Below are 18,326 nucleotides of genomic sequence, written 5' to 3'. Positions count from 1 at the left end.
TGAAAACGCTTTATGATCATATTCCCTGAAAGCAGAACTGGGCCGTAAGTACTCCAGGCGCCCCACTCGGGATACGCGTTAGAAAAGTTTCAGAGACTCTAGAACACTTCACTTGTTAAAGTGACCTGGCTAAAAGGAGGGTGAAGTCATGACGGCTCAGATCAGGGTTCTGTTCACCATGACATCTCCCACTCCTGCAAAACACATGCACGCGTAAAGTGCACAGATGACAGGAATTCAAAAGCATAAAGCTGACGCGTTGCCCCTCAGGGGTGATACACTCAGGAAATGGGCAGATTCACCTCATTTATCACAGCTTAATGTACTGTGCTAGAAAGTTGGCAGACATATCTGAGATGCCTGAAGGACTTCCAGCTTACCGGCTTATACATCTTCCTTCTAGTCCCTCCCCCCGTCAAATGCAAAAAACATAAACAAAAAAAATCTACACAAATTATTTTCATATACAGGTTCATTCTCTGCGGGGTTGAACGTAGATGAAATCAGCTCATCTAACCGAAAGAGACAGGAGTAAGTGGAATTGAATGAGGCAAACGGAAAGAAGTCAATCTCGTTGACCTTTATTACAAACAACAATGTGTACTAATCATTCTACTTACCAACTTGATCAAGTTCCAAGATATTGCAGTCAACTCCCAGGGAAGAGAAGAGTTCTTTAACCTGCAACAAAAATGCACCTAAGGTTTACTCTCACGAAGATTAGACAGAGCTATGAAGTATGGGCATAGTGACAAAGGGTGTTCACAGCAGATGTTCTTCAGCGACATAAGCTCTGGTCTATGTTCTCCCCTCTCCTCTATGCATCTTCCCAGGAAAACCTCACCCCACCTCTTTCCTTCCTTTACAATCTGCATTCTCGATTTCCAAATCAGTAACTTTTGCCCAAATCCCCTTTCTGAACTCAGGACAAGCAATATTTCTCCACCTGGCTGACCACAGGCACCTCACGTGCAGCATGCCCCAAATAAAATCCATCTGTTCCCACATCACTGTTCCTCTTTGCGTTTTCTGTTGACAGTCATTAAGCCATTCAACAAACACTCAACCATCACACACCTACTATAGAGGTCACCCATTGTTCTACATACTCAAGATACAACAATGAGAAAGACACCATTCCTGCCCTCCAGCAGGCGAAACCGACAAGGAAATGGACAATTCCACCCTGTCACCATTCGTCAGTTGCTTGAACACAAAACCCTAGGTCCTTGCTACCCAAACGGGGCACCAGCAGCGCGGGCATCGCTAGGAGTCAGACATGCGGACGCAGGCCCTGGCTGCTGATCTGCGTTTTGAGAACTCTGCAGAGCGCAGACTGTGAGTCACTGCAGTGCTTCCCGGTCCTGCAGTGCCTCCCTCCCCTCACTAACTCCTCATCCACCAGTTAATTACTAAGTCTCGACAGTCCTCTACGTGGACCTAGGTCACCTTTCCAGTTCCCCACAGTGGCTGTCCTCAGCCAGTGATACCTACCACGGGGACTTCTCAGCTCTCTCCCAGGGGTTCTCTAAGCTGCAGCTGATGAGGTCAGCTTTCAGCAGGGCTCCAACCTTTCAACGCCCTCAGCCCTCAAGGTAAAGCCCAGGGGCTCCAATTCCAGGATGGAGGCGTGAGGAACCTGGCAGACCTGCTCCCTGGCAGACGTCCACAACTGGTGGAACTTGTTTAAAAAGAGCCATCTCGAAACTGAGGGCACACAGCAAATAAGGAAACATTTATTGAAGAAAATCTACTAGATGTCAGTAAGAGCGGGAGAGTCTGAGGCTGAGCCGTGACCTGCGCCTTCCCTCCTCTGCCCCCGTCAGCGCGATGGAAGCTCCACTTCAGGTGAACGTGGCCAAGGGAACGGGGCTGCCTGTTCCCTGAGATCCCAGCCACCAGAAGGGTCAGGCCACCACCATTTCCCAATCTCCCGACAGCTGTGAGTGGCAGAGGCTATATTCCGAGGGAGCGTGGCCGGCAACACGGGAAAAGCTCCCTTCCTTCAACCACCCCTACTAATAAATCCAAGTTTCTATCCCAGGCAAAAACGCCGGGGCCCTGATCCGCCTGGCCCCAGCCCACTGGTGGGGCGAGGCTCCAGGCTGGGAGAGGCCACCGCCTCACCAGAGCTGCTCATAAAGCAGGTTGTCCCTCCAAGACAAGGGGTCGCTGTCCCCACCCCAGCTCTGGAGCAAGGGCTCAGAGACTCTGCTCAGGGCAAGAGGTAAACCACAAGATCAGAGAGCTCCGAAACTCTACCCAAAGGAACGGACTTCATTTGAAACACACTGTGGGGAAGTTCACGTCTAAAGGTGCAACTGAAACGATGGAGATTTCAGTGGTGAGCAGTTAAGGGCAGGCTGGTAGCTCCATCCTCTGTAGCCAGCTGGTTTACCAGAGAGCCAGGGAAGGACATATCGAACAACAACCCTTCTAGGGTCGGAACACACTGCAAACTTGTCTCAAAAACTACAGCTGCAAAGGGGCCCAGATTTAATTAGATCAGCAAAGGGAACAATTTACACACCAGGGCATTGTCAAAAAACAGCAGAGCAACTAACCTGCAATTAGTGGAGCCTAACACCTGGCATGACACTGACAGGGTCAGAGAATATAACATAGACGCGCAGCGAGAGCCCTGCTAAACCCCTGTTATCCCAGGGTGGCTGCGTAGACCCAGGGCTGCACCTCTGAGGAGAATGGGAGGCTCCATCTTCAGGTGGAAACAAACTTCCCCCAATAATCCAGCCACCGCACTACAAAGAAATAAACAAGCAAAAACAGCCACAGAGAAGGAGGGGTCCGGTATCTGGAGCTGCTATCATGCATTACCTAAAATGTCCTGGTTTCAACAAAAAACATTACCAGACATACAAAGAAACAGGAAAGTGGATCCACACGCAGGAAGAAAAGCAGCGAGAGAACCTGCCTGAGAGGTCCCAGATGGCATGATGAACCAGCAGAGCAGCCACTGTACCTACATTCAGGGAACCAGAGAAAAGCGTGCTGCAGGAGATATGAAGGAAGGCATGATGCTAATGTCTCATCCAGTAGAAAATATCAATAAGGAGACAGAAATCATATAAAGGAACCAACTGGAAGTTATGGGAAAGTACCATAACAAAAATCAAAATTCCACTATAGTATCTCAACACCAGACTTGAACTGGCAGAATTAGCAAAGCTGAGGACAGATCAGTGGAGATCATGCAGCCTCAAGCCACAGAGAGAAGAGATACAGAAAAAGGACAGAACCTTAGAGAAATACGGGACCGCATTAAGCACAGTGTATGCGTGGTGTGAGAACCAGTAAGAGACAGAAAGAAAAGGGCAGAAGAAACATTTGAAGAGAGACACAAAAACATCCCAAATTTGACGGAAAATTGCAATCTAAATCCAAGGAGCTAAACGATGTCAAAGTAAGATTAGCTCATGGGAGCTCTGGGGGCCGGCCAGAGACCTACAGCAACCAAGCGCTGCTCAGTGACGAGCAAGCCCCATTTAGATGGCAGAGAATTCCATGGTGCTTTCCATCTCCCCAGTGCTGCTCCGCACAGTAAGATAACTCAACGGAGCTCTGGGGGCCGGCCAGAGACCTACAGCAACCAAGCGCTGCTCAGTGAAGAGCGAGCCCCATTTAGATGGCAGAGAATTCCGTGGTGCTTTCCATCTCCCCAGTGCTGCTCCGCACAGTAAGATAACTCAACGGAGCTCTGGGGGCCGGCCAGAGATCTACAGCAACCAAGCGCTGCTCAGTGAAGAGCGAGCCCCATTTAGATGGCAGAGAATTCCGTGGTGCTTTCCATCTCCCCAGTGCTGCTCCGCACAGTAAGATAACTCAACGAAGCTCTGGGAACCGGTCAGAGATCTACAGCAACCAAGGGATGCTCAGTGACGAGCGAGCCCCATTTAGATGGCAGAGAATTCTGTGGTGCTTTCCATCTCCCCAGTGCTGCTCCGCACAGTAGAGGGGAGCAGCAGCCTGGGCCCCCGTCGCTCTCACAACGTGGAGAGAGCAGAGAGGCCCTCGCCCCCACGTGAGGGCTGCCTGAAGGACTGGTCTCGGTGAAGCCTCACTGAGACTGAGTGAAAAGCACACGTACAGACCCAGGGAAGGTGTCCAGAAAAGGTCTCCGAAGTGCTTAGGCCTCCACGCTGCACTGGTGAGGGCAGGTCTGCCCTAACTCGGAGCCGGTCTGTGAAGACTGGGAGAGGTGGCCGTATTTATAACGCCAAATGTTCAAGAAAAGATCACATGCATACAAAGAAACGGAAAAAATGAATCTCCAAAAATGTCCCTGAACACATACAGACTTCATTCTTACTAGACAAAGACTTGAAAACAACTGTCTTAAATATGCTCAAAGAGGAAAACACAAAGAGCTAAAGGAAATCAGGAAAATGATATATGAATAAAATGAAAATATCAGCAAAGAGATAAAAATAACCAAACAGAAACTCTGAAGGTGAAAAAGGCAATCAATGAATTATAAAATTCACTAGATGAATTCAAGAGCAGGCTCAACCAGAGAGAAGAAAGAATCACCAAACTTCAAGACAGACCTTTTGAAAAGATTAGGTCTGAGGAGGAGAAGGAAAGAAGAAAAATGAACACGGAGGAAGTGACTTGAGGGACACCATTACACAATATACACGTTATGGAAGCCACAGAAGAAGAAATGGGGCAGAGAGCTTATTTGAAGAACTAATGCCCCCAAACTCTCCAAATTTGAGGAAAGACATGAATATACACATACAAGAAGCTCAAAAAAACCCAAGAAGGGGACTTCCCTGGTGGCATCATGGTTAAGAATCTGCCTGCCAGTGCAAGGGACACAGGTTTGATCCCTGGTCCAGGAAGATCCCACATGCCGTGGAGCAACTAAGCCCATGTGCCACAACTACTGAGCCTGCAAACCACAACTACTGAGCCCACATCCCACAACTACTGAAGCCCGAGTGCCTAGAGCCCGTGCTCCACAACAAGAGAAGCCACCACAATGAGAAGCCTGTGCACCGCAACAAGAGTAGCCCGTGCTTGCTGCAACTAGAGAAAGTCCACGCACAGCAATGAAGACCCAACGCAGCCAAAAATAAATAAATAAATAAAATAAATTTTAAGAAGCCCCAAGAAGGATAAACACAAAAAGACTCACACCAAGACACATTACAATCAAAACGTCAAAAACCAAAGACAAAGAGAGAGTCTTGAAAGTAGCAAGAGAACAGCAGCTCGTCACCTACAAGTGATCCTCATTCAGGTTATAAGTGGATTTCACAGTAGAAACCTCATAGGCCAGAGAGAGCTGGATAATATATTTAAAGTTCTGAAAGAAAAAGACCAAAAACAAAAAAAACAACTATCAACCAAGAATTCTATATCTGGCCAAAAAACAAACAAAAAAAGTCCTTCAAAAATGAGGGAGAAGCTAAGACTTTCTCAGATAAACAAAAGTTGAGGCAGTACATTAATACTAGACCTGTCTTGCAAGAAATGCTATAGGCAGCCCTTCAAGTTGAAATGAAAGCAGCTAGACAGGAATGCAAAGCCATACGAAAATACAAAGTTCGCACATAAAGGTAAACATACAAACATACAGACCAGTATTACTGTGATTTTAGCTTATAATTACATTTTTTACTCTTCTATTGGATTTAAAAGACCTAAGTCAGAAAACAACTGTAAGTCTATGGATACACAATACATAAAGATGTAATTTGTGACGTAACATGAAGGGATGAAGGGGGAGGGGTCAGAACTGTAAAGGAGTAAAGTTTTTGTATGTGATGGAAGTTAAACTGCTATCAGTTTAAAACAGATTATATATTTAGGATGGTATATGTAATTCCAATGGTAACCACAAAAATATCTACAAAATATACACAAGGGAAACAAGAAGGGAGTCAAAAAGTATCATTACAAAAAATCAACTGAACATAAACGAAGACAGTAAGAGAGGAAATGAGGGCCCCAAACTACAAGCTATGCAGAAAACAAATACCAAAATGGCAGAAGCAAGTCCTTCCCTAACAATAATTACTTTAAATGTAAATGGATTAAACTCCCCAAACAACAGACATAGACTGACAGAATGGACAAAAAGACAGGATCCAACATTATGCTGTCTAGAAGAGACTCACTTTAGAGCTAAGGACACACATAGGCTGAAACTGAAAGGATGGAAAACACTTGCCAAGCAGATAGTAACCAAAAGAGAGCTGGAATGTTTATACTAATATAAAACAAAATAGACCTTATGCCAAAACTGGTATAAGAGACTAAAAAGGACATTATATAGTTTATTATTATTATTATATATATATATATATATTTTGGGCTGCATTGGGTCTTTGTTGCTGTGCACGCGCTTTCTCTAGCTGTGGCGAGTAGGGGCTACTCTTCATTGTGGTGCGTGGGCTTCTCATTGTGGTGGCTTCTCTTGTTGCAGAGCATGGGCTCTAGGCACATGGACCTCAGTAGTTGCAGCACACAGGCTCAGTAGTTGTAGCACATGGGCCCTAGAGCATGAAGGCTCAGTAGTTGAGGCATGCGAACTCTAGCTTGCACAGGCTTCAGTAGTCGTGGCACGTGGGCTCAGTAGTTGTGGCTCATGGGGTCTAGAGCACAGGCTTGAGAGTTGTGGCAGAGGGGCTTAGTTGCTCCACAGCATGTGGGATCTACCCAGCCCACGGATCAAACCCATGTCCCCTGCATTGGCAGGCAGATTCTTAACCACTGCACCACCAGGGAAGTCCAAAAAGCACATTATATGTTAAAAGGACATTGTATGTCAATTTACCAAGAAGACATAACAATCATAAAAATATATCCACCAAACCTCAGAGCTTCTAAATATATGAAGCAAACACTAACCAAACTGAAGAAAGAAACTGATAGAACTAAATTATAGTAGAAGACTTTAATGTTCCACTTCCAAAAATGGATAGAACAACCAGACAGAAGACCAATTAGGAAACAGAGGGCTGAAAGAACACAATAGACCAATTGGACCTAACAGACACATTACATAACACTCGACCCAAAAAACGTAGAATACACATTCTTCTCAAGTACACATGGAACATTCTCCACGATACATCATAGCCGAGGTCACAAAAGAAGTCTTCATAAAAAGATTAAAATATATAAAGTATCTTTTCTTATCACAGCAGAATGAAACTAGAAATCAGAGCACAAGGAAAACTAGAAAATTCGCAAATATGTGGAAATTAAACATCACACTCTTAAACAATAAGTCAAAGAAGAAGTCACAAGGGAAAACATAGAATATCTTGACAAGTGAAAATGAGAACACAACACACCAAACCTTATGGGATGCAGTGAAAGTAGTGATAAGAGAAAAACTTACAGCTATAGATGTTTACATTAAAAGAGAAGAAAGACCTTAAATCAACAACCTAACTTTACACCTTAACTAGAAAAAGAACAAACTAAACTCAAAGCTAGCAAAAGAGAGGAAATAAGAACAGAGATAAACAAAACAGAGAATAGAAAAACAATATAGAAAATTAACAAAACCAAGAGTTGGTTCTTTGAAAAGATCTACAAAATGGACATACCTTTAGCTAGATTGACTAAGAAAAAAATAGAGAAGACTCAAATAACTAAGATCAGAAATGAAAGAGGCAACATTACTACTGTTTCTACAGAAATATTACAAGACAGTACTCTGAACACTCTAACACTAAGAAATTGGATAACCTAGATAAAACTGATAAATTCCTAGAAACATGGAACCTACTAAGACTGGATCATGAATAAGTAGAAAAGGTGAATACACCTGTAACTAGTAAGGAGACTCAATCAGTAATCAAAAGCCTCCCAATGCAGAAAAGCCCAGGACCAGATGGCTTCACTGCTGAATTCTACTGAACATATAAAGAAGAGTGAACACCAATCCTCCTCAAACTCTCCCAAAAATTTGAAGAGGGAACACTTCCAAAGTCATTCTATGAGACTACCATTGCCCTGACACCAAAGCCAAAAACATCACAAGAAAACAATGGGCCAATATCCCCCATAAATACTGACTGAAAAATCCTCGACAAAATAAATACTAGCAATAGGAATTCAACAGAGTATTAAAACTATTATACACTATGATCAAGTGGGATTTATTCCTAGAATGCAAGGATGGTTCAACATACAAACATAGATTAATGTAGTACACACCACGTTAACAGAATGAAGAGAAAAAAACCCACATGATCATTTCAATGGATGCAGAAAAAGCGTTTAAGAAAATTCAACACCCTTTCATGATAAAAACACTCAAAAGACTAAGAATAGAAAGAAATTACCTCAGCATAATAAAGGCCATATAAAAAAGACTACAGCTAACGTCAGACTTGATGGAAAAAGACTGGAAGCATTTCCACTAAGATCAGAAACAAGACAAGGATGCCCACTTCCGCCATTTCTACTCAATATAGTACTGGAAGTCTTAGCTAGAAAAATAAGGCAAAAAATAAAAGTAATAAAGGGGAACCAAACTGGAAAAAAAAAGTAAAATTATCTCTGTTCACTGACAAAATGATCTTATATGTATAAATTCCTAAAGATTGTACAAAATACTGTTATAACTAATAAAAAATTTAGGAAAGTTTAGGATACAAAATCAACACACAAAAATCAGCTGTTTTTCTATATACTAATAATGAATAATCCAAAAAAAGAAATTTAAAAAATAATTCCACTTACAATATTATGAAGAACATTTAGGAATAAACTTAACTAGGAGGCAAAGATCTGTGCACTAAAAACTACAACACACTGCTGAAACAATTAAAGAAGATACCAATAACTGGAAAGAAATCCTATGTTCACAGATTAGAAGACTTAATATTGTTAAGATTTCAATACTACCCACCCAAAGTGATCTAATCTCTATCAAAATCCCAACAGTGATTTTTGCAGAAATAGAAAAATCCATCCTAAAATTCATATAGAATCTCAAAAGAGCCCTGAATAGCTGAAAAATTCTTGATAAAGAAGAACAAAGTTGGAGGTCTCACGCTACCTGATTTCAAAAATTGCTGCAAAGCTACAGTAACCAAAACAGTGCGGTACTGGCATAAAGACAGGCATGAAGAGCAGCAGAAGAAAATACACAGCCAAGAAATAAAGCCTTACATATACGGTCAAATAACTTTTGGCAATGGTGTCAAGACCATTCGATGGGGAAATACAATCTTTTCAATAAATGGAGCTGAGAAAACTGGATATCCATACGCAAAAGAATGAAGTTGGACCCTTACCTAACACCATATATAAAAGTCAGCTCAAAATGGATTAAAGACTTAAACGTAAGAGCTAAAACTATAAAACTCCTAGAAGAAAACATAGGAGAAAAGCTCTATGGCATTGGATTTGGTGGTATTTTGCATATGACACCAAAGGAATAGGCAGCAAAAGAAAACAGAGAAATTGGACCTCATGAAAGTTAAAAATTTTGTGCATTAAAGGACACTATCAACTGAGTAAAGAGGCAACTCCAGAATTGAAGACATATTTCAAATCACATATCTGATAAGGGATTAACATATAAAATATATAGAGAACTAGGGGCTTCCCTGGTGGCGCAGTGGTTGAGAGTCCACCTGCTGATGCAGGGGACATGGGTTCGTGCCCCGGTCTGGGAGGATCCCGCGTGCCGCAGAGCGGCTGGGCCCGTGAGCCATGGCTGCTGAGCCTGTGAGTCCAGAGCCTGTGCCCCACAATGGGAGAGGCCACAGCAGTGAAAGGCCCGCGTACCGCAAAGAAAAAAAAAAAAAAAAAATATATATATATATATATATATATATGGAGAGAGAGAGAGAGAGAGAGAGAGAGAGGGAGAGAGAGAGGGAGAGAGAGGGAGAACTAAAACTAAACAAACAAGAAAAACCCCAATTTAAAAATTGATCAAGTACTTGAATAGACAGTTCTCCAAAAGAGATACTGTCCGTTAATAAATGGTCAATAATCATGTGAAAAGATATTCAACATCATTAATCATTAGAGAAATGCAAATCAAACCACAATGAGATATCACTTCACACCCATTAGGATAACTATTATCAAAACAAAAACAGTATAAAAAACAGAAAATAACAAGTGTTGGCCAGGATGTGGAGAAACTGGAACCTTTGTGCACTGCTGGTGGGAATTTAAAATGGTATGGCCCCTATAGAAAACAGTATGGTGGTTCCTCAAAAAATTAAAAATATATAGAAATACCATATGAGCCAGCAATTCCCCCTCTGGGTATAAGCCCAAAAGAATTGAAAAGAGACCCAAACAGATATTTGTACACCCATGTTCACAGCAGCAATATTCACAGTAGCCAAAAGGTGGAAGTGACCCAATTGTTCATTGATGGATGAATGGATAAAGAAACTATGGTCTATACAGACAGTGGAATAGTATTCAGCCTTAAAAAGGAAGGGAACTGTGACCCATACTACAATAGCCAGTCAGAAAACGACAAATACGGTACGATTCCGTTTATATGAGGTCCCTAGAGGAGTCAGATTCCTAAGACAGGAAGCAGATGGTGGGGCCAGGGGCTGGGGAGGGATGGGGAGTTACTGTTTAATGGGGACAGAGTGTCAGCTGGGGAAGATGAGAAAAGTCCTGTGGTTGGCTGGGGGTGATGGCTGCACAGCGATGTGCACGTGCCTGACGCCACCGAACTTAAAATGGTTACAACGGTAAACCTTACGTTACCTGTATGTTACTACAGAACAAAAAAGCTAACCAATGGAAGTATACATTTTAATCCACAGATGTATGAATTAAGGGTTGGGGAAAACGTGGCTTACAGTTAATGTGGGGAAGGGGCTAAAAAATGAGGGCGTGTTTTTCACTATTTCCTTTGGGCCATGGTCTTGCCTGTGGCTCACAGGAAGTTCCCGCCTGGTCAGGTGCCTGCACGTTCAGCCCACCCCTCACACTGTTGCCAGATTCCAGGTCACAGGTCAGACCCTTTCACTCCTCACAAGTCTGACATCGTGAAGTCCACACTTACTACCCCGTATTTTTAGATATCAATACCGCTGAGAAACTGAAGTTCGGCCATTTGCCACTTTACTCTCCTGACTCCCTTTCATACACCCTGTGTTCAGCCCCACTGTTTTCATGGCCTCATCTCCTACCTTTGCTTATAGGAACTCCTCAGCTAGATGCTATTCCTTGCCTACATCCACCTGATCCCTCAAGGACCAGCTTAAACATCACGTCCTTAATTTTTCTGATCCCCACAGAAGCAGCTGTTTTTGCCTCTCATTCCCACAGCACCTGTCTCGCACACGTGTTTCTTTGGATACCTGAGAAGTGGCTGATGACAGCTCCATTAGACCACGAGTTCTCGGGAGGCAAGGCCACAGTTTATTCATTTCTGCAGCGCAAAACACTAAGCACCCCGTTACACTTGCTGAATGACATTAGGGGCCCAATAGAGGGACAAACCTCTCTACCTGACTCTGCACAGGTAGGGATGTGGAATACGGTGTCCCGTCTGGGTGACACATTTAAGCGGTTCATGGTCTAACTACTGCACAATCCATTTAGTGAAGGGTCACATGTAAAGACAAATGACATAAACGCATGAAAAGCTTGGCCAGGAAAGAAAAACACTCAGGGAAAATACTGAAATATCTACCATCCAAGTAGAAGCCAGACTCTTAACTCTGTGCGCTGGAGCGACAATCACCTCCAAAAGTGAGCAAATGTTTCAGGGAGACAGATATGGGCTCAATTTTTTAAAAACTCAGTAAACAGAGCTGTCCAATTATGTAACAGGACTCAAAGTAGTGGCCACGTTGTTGGAAGCGGTGACGCACACAGAACAGAAAATCATCTGTCCTAAGGTTTTCTGTGTCAGCAAAGGTTTGACCAGAACAATCTAAGGCTGTTTATTCACTCAGCTCACTTACCTGCCTCCTACTACTCTAGGCTCCAGCGACACAGCAGTGGCCAGGCACAGTTCTGACTGCTTGGCCCTTTTATAAGCTCCAAAGGACTACTTAAATACGTAGAGAAAGAAGACAGAGGCTAGAAAGAGACCAACACATATGTGAGAACCTGATAGGTGATGAGTGAGCATTCAAACCACCGTGGAAAGAATGGACTCTCCAAAAAATGAAGCAGGGACAACTGACAAGTTATAAAGGAAAAAAAGAACTGGATCCCCACACGTCCTCAGCTTCACGTCCAGGTGGAATTAAAGAAGCGGGGTGTGAAAAGCACACTCTAAAACTTTCAGGAGCTAATGCAGGAGAGTATCTTTATGACCTCAGAGTAGAAACAGGTTTCTTAAATAAGACACAAAAAGCACAAACCAGAAAAGAAAAAGAGTGATAGTCAACCATGTTAAACTTCCAAACTTCAGTTAACCAAAAGATCCCGAAAAGAGAGCAAAAAGAAAAGCCAAATCTGGGTGATTTTCCAATACATATCACCAGACGACTAGTATCCAAAATACATAAAGAACGCCTACAAATCAGTAACAATAAATAAATAAAACAACCTAACAGAGAAATAAGCAAAATACCTGAACGTTTGGCAGAAGAGGAAACTCAAATGACCCGTGAACACACGAAAAGATGTTCAGCGTTATCAGGGAAATGCAAAGCTAAAGCCACAATGAAATACCATCTCATAAACGCCAGAATCCAATAATAAAATACATCAACTGTTGGCAAGGATGCAGAGTAATGGGAACTGTTAATACCCTGCCAGTGGCAGGGCAAGTGGTAAGACCACGTGGGAACACATTCTGGTATCACCTCGTTAGGGAAGAAATCATGCTTCCTCTGTGGGCCAGCCGTTCAGCTTCAAAATGCCTACTCTAAAATAGCGAGTCTTGTGTACGTGCACCGGGCCATACGGTAAGAATAGGCATAACCATGTTGTATTGAAGAGCAAAATACTAGAAACAGCAGAACTGATACACTGTGGTTATGAGTCATCCTAGGGAAGAGTACAGTAATGAAAATTAACAAACCCCAGTTACAGGTACTAACATGCGTCAATCTCTAAAACATAACTGTTGAAGGAAAAAAGTGCAGAACACAAATGTATGATTCTACTTAACATAAAGTACCAAAACAAGCCCAAAGGCACAAAGTACGGTTTAATGATACATATGTTTGGCGGCAAAACTGTAAAGAAAAACAAGGAATTCTGGCTAGTGGTCACCCTGGTGGGGGTGGGGGTGGTATATGAACCACGGGGCTCAGGAGGCTCCTGCCGGAGTGTGGTCTTCCTAGAGACACTGGAAGGTGCACGTGCGGGATACACGTTTGCCCGAACAACGTATAAGTCAATGGAAATCTGAAAATAAGACTGAAAATCATAATTTCACGCACCTATCCCAACAGTTTATGCTTGTGCATCTTCTGCGTATTATTTTGACTCTCAGTAACGTGAAGTACAGCTCAAAAATGCAAGATGCCGTAATACAGATGGGTCTGGCTTCCAGAGGATCACTGCTCAAACCCACAACACAGGTGCAGTGAGGGGCCGCGTGCAGTCCGGCCCACACTGCCGCTGAGGCGCCAAGAGCACCAGGGTCACGCGGTCGGGACGGGACCAGTGCCGGCCTCTCCCCGCTGCTCTCCTCCCAGGCCAGGACCCGTGAGACCTTTTCCCTCCGGATCCCCCGCCCACGTCCACCAGGCTCGCGGCCAGGGCAGGACAGCGGCTCTCGCCCGCAGGCCCGTCCGGAGGCTGAAGGCAGGACCGCGTGTCCCAGCCGAGGACGGCGGGGCCGGTGTAGCCTTCCGGACCGGGTCCGCGGGCGAGGGCGGAACGGACGGGCCCGAGGCCCGGGGAGCGGGCGGACACGGACCAGCGGACCCGGGCAGGGGTGGGGGGCCACGGAGGCGACGGACCAGTGGGCCCGGAAGCCCCCGCCCGCCTACCCGCGCACTGTGCGGACAGTAGCTCTTGCTGAAGATGACCACTCGGTGGCCCTCGATGAGGCCCAGCAGGCGACGCCGAAGCTCCTCGCGGGCCGCGGAAGACAGGCGGCTGGTCCCGGGGGTGGACAGGCGGGCCCGGCGCCCGGGCGGCGACCGCGGCACAGATACGCCGCGGACATTGCCCAGTCGGCGGTTGGGGGCGGCGCCGCTCGCCGGTCCCGGGGACGTCTGCGCCCGCGAGGGCGGCGGCGACTGCGGCGGCAGCTGCGCCAGGGCCGCGGTGTCACTCCCGGCTGGGCCGGGCCTGCCCGAAGAGGAGACACCTGCTCCGGGAGAGCGGACGGAGGTTAAGCAAGGACCCCGAGTGCCGCCCACGCCCTGCAACGGCCGCTCGCCCCGCCCCGGCTCCGCCTCGCCCCGCCCCGGCTCCGCCTCGCCCCGCCCCGGCTCGGCCTCGCCCGGCCCCGGATCAGCCCCGCCCCCGGCGCATGCGAACTAGGTCTCTACCTGGGCTCTGTGGGAACTCGCCTGCCCTTCGCAAAGGGGCGGGTGCCAAGCTGTATGGTCTAGTTATCCCAACGTTGGTATGCGCACCGCGGGAGCGCCCAGTCTCCGTGTGATCTCCCAGGGGTGACCCCTGTGGAGGACTTACTTCCACTCTTACTTCCACTCCACAAACCCTTTTAGGCCACCTTAAAAATAGATATATGGTCTTCAGTGAGGATGGATGTCTCAGTCTTTGGAAAGAGTGAATAAATAAAACCATCTTTAGGAAAAACGGCTATTTTTTTAAAGCTTATATCCAGCAAAGTAAATAAAAATACTACTGTGATTCTTATCGCTACGAAGTTTTTAAAGGAATTTCCTAGGTCGCTACCCCTCAGTGCCTACTGCATAGAATTCTGGAGGCACTCCTAATAAAGGGACCCTGAAGTCCTCTGTGCCAGAACAGGAATCCTGTATCCATCATTTGGGTGGCTGGGTGGGGGATCTCAGGGCTAACTTGCTCACCATGACTTACAGCACCCTGCGGCCGTAGGATGAATGTGTTAAACCCCAATAAAGAGAGACATTCAACCACAAGACCAGCAGGCGTGGCCTGGTCCCTCTCAGGGGTCATCTCCTGACACCTTGTGGTTCACGGTGCTTCAGCCACACTGGCTTTCTCCCTGTGCCTCAGTTATGTCAAACGCAGTCCCGCATTAGGGTCTTTGCATTTTCTGTTTACTCAGCCTAGATGTCCTGCCTCATCCAGGCAAATCTAGCTTTTTCTAGGGGACAGTATGAGAAGGAGATGCCTGAGGTCATTTCTCAGGCAGGCCGAGGTGAGTCCAGGTCTCCTGCCGACCATTCACTCACAGCCCCTTGCACGTTCCTTTCTAAGTATCGCCTACCTTACTGTGGATTGGCTTTATGGCTACAAATATGATAGTAAGAAGGAGAAAGGGCTGCCCACAGCTTCAACTTAGGTTTATTGTCCTCAACACCCTTGTGCCAAATTTGTTATGTACTTGGCCCTGAGGATGCCTCTAACCTTAGTTTTCAAAATTTAAGAGTTTCACAGCCAGGCCTCCTTACGATTAACCATCCTGTCCCCTTCCCGTCCTCGGCCTCCAGTCCTCTCATTGGCCAGAGGCTGGGTCATTGAGAGAAAGGATAACACATTTCTTTCTGCTTCCCTGCTTCCTGGGTTTTCCTTTGTATCCTGTTCATGGCCTTACATCTAGTTGATCCATCAAAGCTTCACTGGTGGGCCTTTCAGAACTATGACACTGTTTTTAGGAAACTGTATTTTAATTAAGCTCTGAAAAAGCACAGGCTCTGAAGCCAGACAGCCTTGCTCAGAATCCCAGCCCCACTGCTTCCTAGTCAGCGGTCCGAGACAACAGTCATAGGATGAGACTAATACCAGTTCCTACCTCAAAGGGTTGATGTGAATTTACAAGAGTCAAGACACATAAAGTGCTTAAGACAGCATCTGGCACCTGGTGAGCACACAATCAGTACATGTGTGAAGTTTCATTATTTACTCCTCCCAACAGCCCCAGAAAGGAGAGATCATTGTCTCCACCTCACAGGTGAGACAGCTAAGGATGGAGATGAGAATACGATCTTCCCAAGGCCACACGGATGTCAGAGGAGGGGCAGACTCGGGTCTCGGGCCCCTCCCTCTGGGGTACTGCCTTCTCCAGAGTCAGCACTGCAATTCCCTTCAATTCCCTTTATTATGTAAGCCAGCTCGAGTTGTGGTTTTTGTTACTTGCAATGAAAAGCATCTTAACATATAAAAATATTTCAGGATTATGATGTTAGGTGCAGAAAAATTCATGACTTATAATTTCTTAATGGAGTATATTTTTTATCATAAAATATCCTTCTTTGTCCTTGTTAACTCTTCAGTCGTTAAATTCTATTTTTCCAAATATTACTGTGGCCAAATCTACTTTCTTTTGTTGGTATTTATAAACATATCATTTTCTATCCTTTAATTTTCAACATATATTTGCCTTTTTCTTCCATAGTTGTCTCCTGGGGCAGGAAGCAGCCTAATTAATCACCTCTTATCCCTTGTAAGTCCTTAATTCACTGAAGTCAGATTCAAGAAATCAGATGAGAGAGCCAGGAAGACATTGACACAGAAACTAGATTAGTGGTTGCCTCGGGTTGGGCAGCAGGGGAGAAAATAGGGAGGCATGTGGAGTGATGGCTAAGGGTTATAGGATTTTTTTTAGAAAAAAATGTTCTAAAATTGTGGCGATGGATGCATAACTCTGGGAATATACTAAAAGCCTTTGAATTTACTTTAAATGGGTGCCTTTCATGGCATGTGAATTAAGTTGTTAAATAAAGAAAATACGAATAAATAAAACAAGAACCAATTAGAAAACTAGAACTCTTAGAAATTTGATGTATTGTTGCCAAAACTTATTTATATATAAAAATATTGTACATAATATAAATTATTATGTATATTATATATAAGTATAATATGAATTATACATAATATAATATTACACAATTATTATTATCTGCACTTATATATTTCCATGTATACACACGTGTCTATGTATAAGAAAATTTCCCACAATATGGCACAATAAAGAGGCAGAAAATATGAAAGGAGAAACCAAAAAAATCAATCCATGAGGTTACAATGTCTGTCCAATAGAAGCTCCAAAAATATAGACAGAGAAAAAGGGACAGAAATAGGAAAATAATAGTAATAATAGGAGACAACTTCCCAGCACGTGAGCCTTCAGGCCAGAAGGGCCCTCTGAGTGCCCAGCATAACGGATCAAAAAGACCCACATGACGGCAGCACAAAATTTCAGAATATCAAGGATAATGGAAATATCCTATGAGCTTCCAAAAAAGGTGGGTGCGGGGGGGATGCATTTGGCATCAGACGCCTCACCAGTAACTCTGGGTGCTGGGGGGAAAAGGAACAACACCTCTAAATTTGTGAGGAACATTAATTTTGTACCTAGACATCTAGAAGAAGCCAATGTTTACAGGCAAAGTAAAGGTGTTTTCAGACATAGAGGAACTCAGGAGGTTGACCCTGCACAGAGCATTTCTCGAGAAGTTATTTGAGGCTCCCCTTCACCCAAATGAGGAGCTAATCCTTGAAGAAATGCTCCAGGAGGAAAAGGTGAGCCCACCCTAGGAGGTTACTGAATGGAAGCCGTTGCAGGAAGCCAATCCGCCATCTCACAGAGCAGTTGTTTCAAAGAGAAGGAGGAAAATCTTCAGGAAAAAACCGGGGACTGAGCAGCAGCCCCCTGCTGCCCCTCAGTGCAGAGGGCCCGGCCTCTGCGGACACCCAAACTTTACCCAGTCTGTAAAGTTTCCTTAGTGGGAGGATGCTTTCCTATCACCGAGCCCCAGAAGGCAGAGAGTGGGGGAATAACCCAGAGACGTGGCTACCCAGCTGGGTGACATTGTGTGGGTCCAGGACGGGCAGAAAAATAAAGGCAGTGGGTGTGTCAGTCAGCTGTTGCTGCGTAAGGAACCATCCTTCATCAACAACCCTCAGTGTTGCTCGTGATCTGAGGTGGCAGGGTTCTGCCCTCCTGAGCTGGGCTCTGCAGGGCTTGCTGCCGTGCCAGCTGTGAGTCAGCCCTGAGTCAATGTGCCGCCTCACTCCTCTCCATGCAGCTTCCTAGCACATCTGGAGATTCAGCTGAGACAGCTGGGTGACTCATCCTGCAGCAGGCAGGCCCAGAGATCTCTGAGAGACAGGAAGCATGCAAGGCCTCCAGAGGCCTTGGCTGGGAACCAGAACACCTTCTCTTTTGTGACTTCCTGTCGACCAAAGGGCCAGAGGGAGGTACCCTGCCCTTCTAGTGACAGGACGGGCTGCAGTCGCATCACTGAGGACATGCACCCAGGGAGGGG

At 45.2% G+C, this 18,326-nt stretch overlaps 1 protein-coding gene across 1 annotated transcript in view; it reads right to left on the bottom strand.

Annotated features, from left to right (window-relative positions):
* Window positions 1–18,326, bottom strand: part of TXNRD3 (thioredoxin reductase 3) — a 47,064-nt gene that overhangs the window by 27,693 nt on the left and 1,045 nt on the right. Inside the window, exons 2-3 of the mRNA XM_060023800.1 lie at window positions 13,929–14,423; window positions 621–681 (exon numbers count right to left, since the gene is read on the bottom strand). Of these exons, the coding sequence (XP_059879783.1) occupies window positions 621–681; window positions 13,929–14,423 (556 nt within the window). The remainder of the gene's footprint in view (window positions 1–620; window positions 682–13,928; window positions 14,424–18,326) is intronic.

This window comes from Delphinus delphis, chromosome 10 (genome assembly GCF_949987515.2).
Source record: "Delphinus delphis chromosome 10, mDelDel1.2, whole genome shotgun sequence".
NCBI lineage: Eukaryota > Metazoa > Chordata > Mammalia > Artiodactyla > Delphinidae > Delphinus > Delphinus delphis.
Note: the sequence above shows the minus strand (reverse complement) of the source record. Positions and strands in the feature narration are given on the sequence as shown.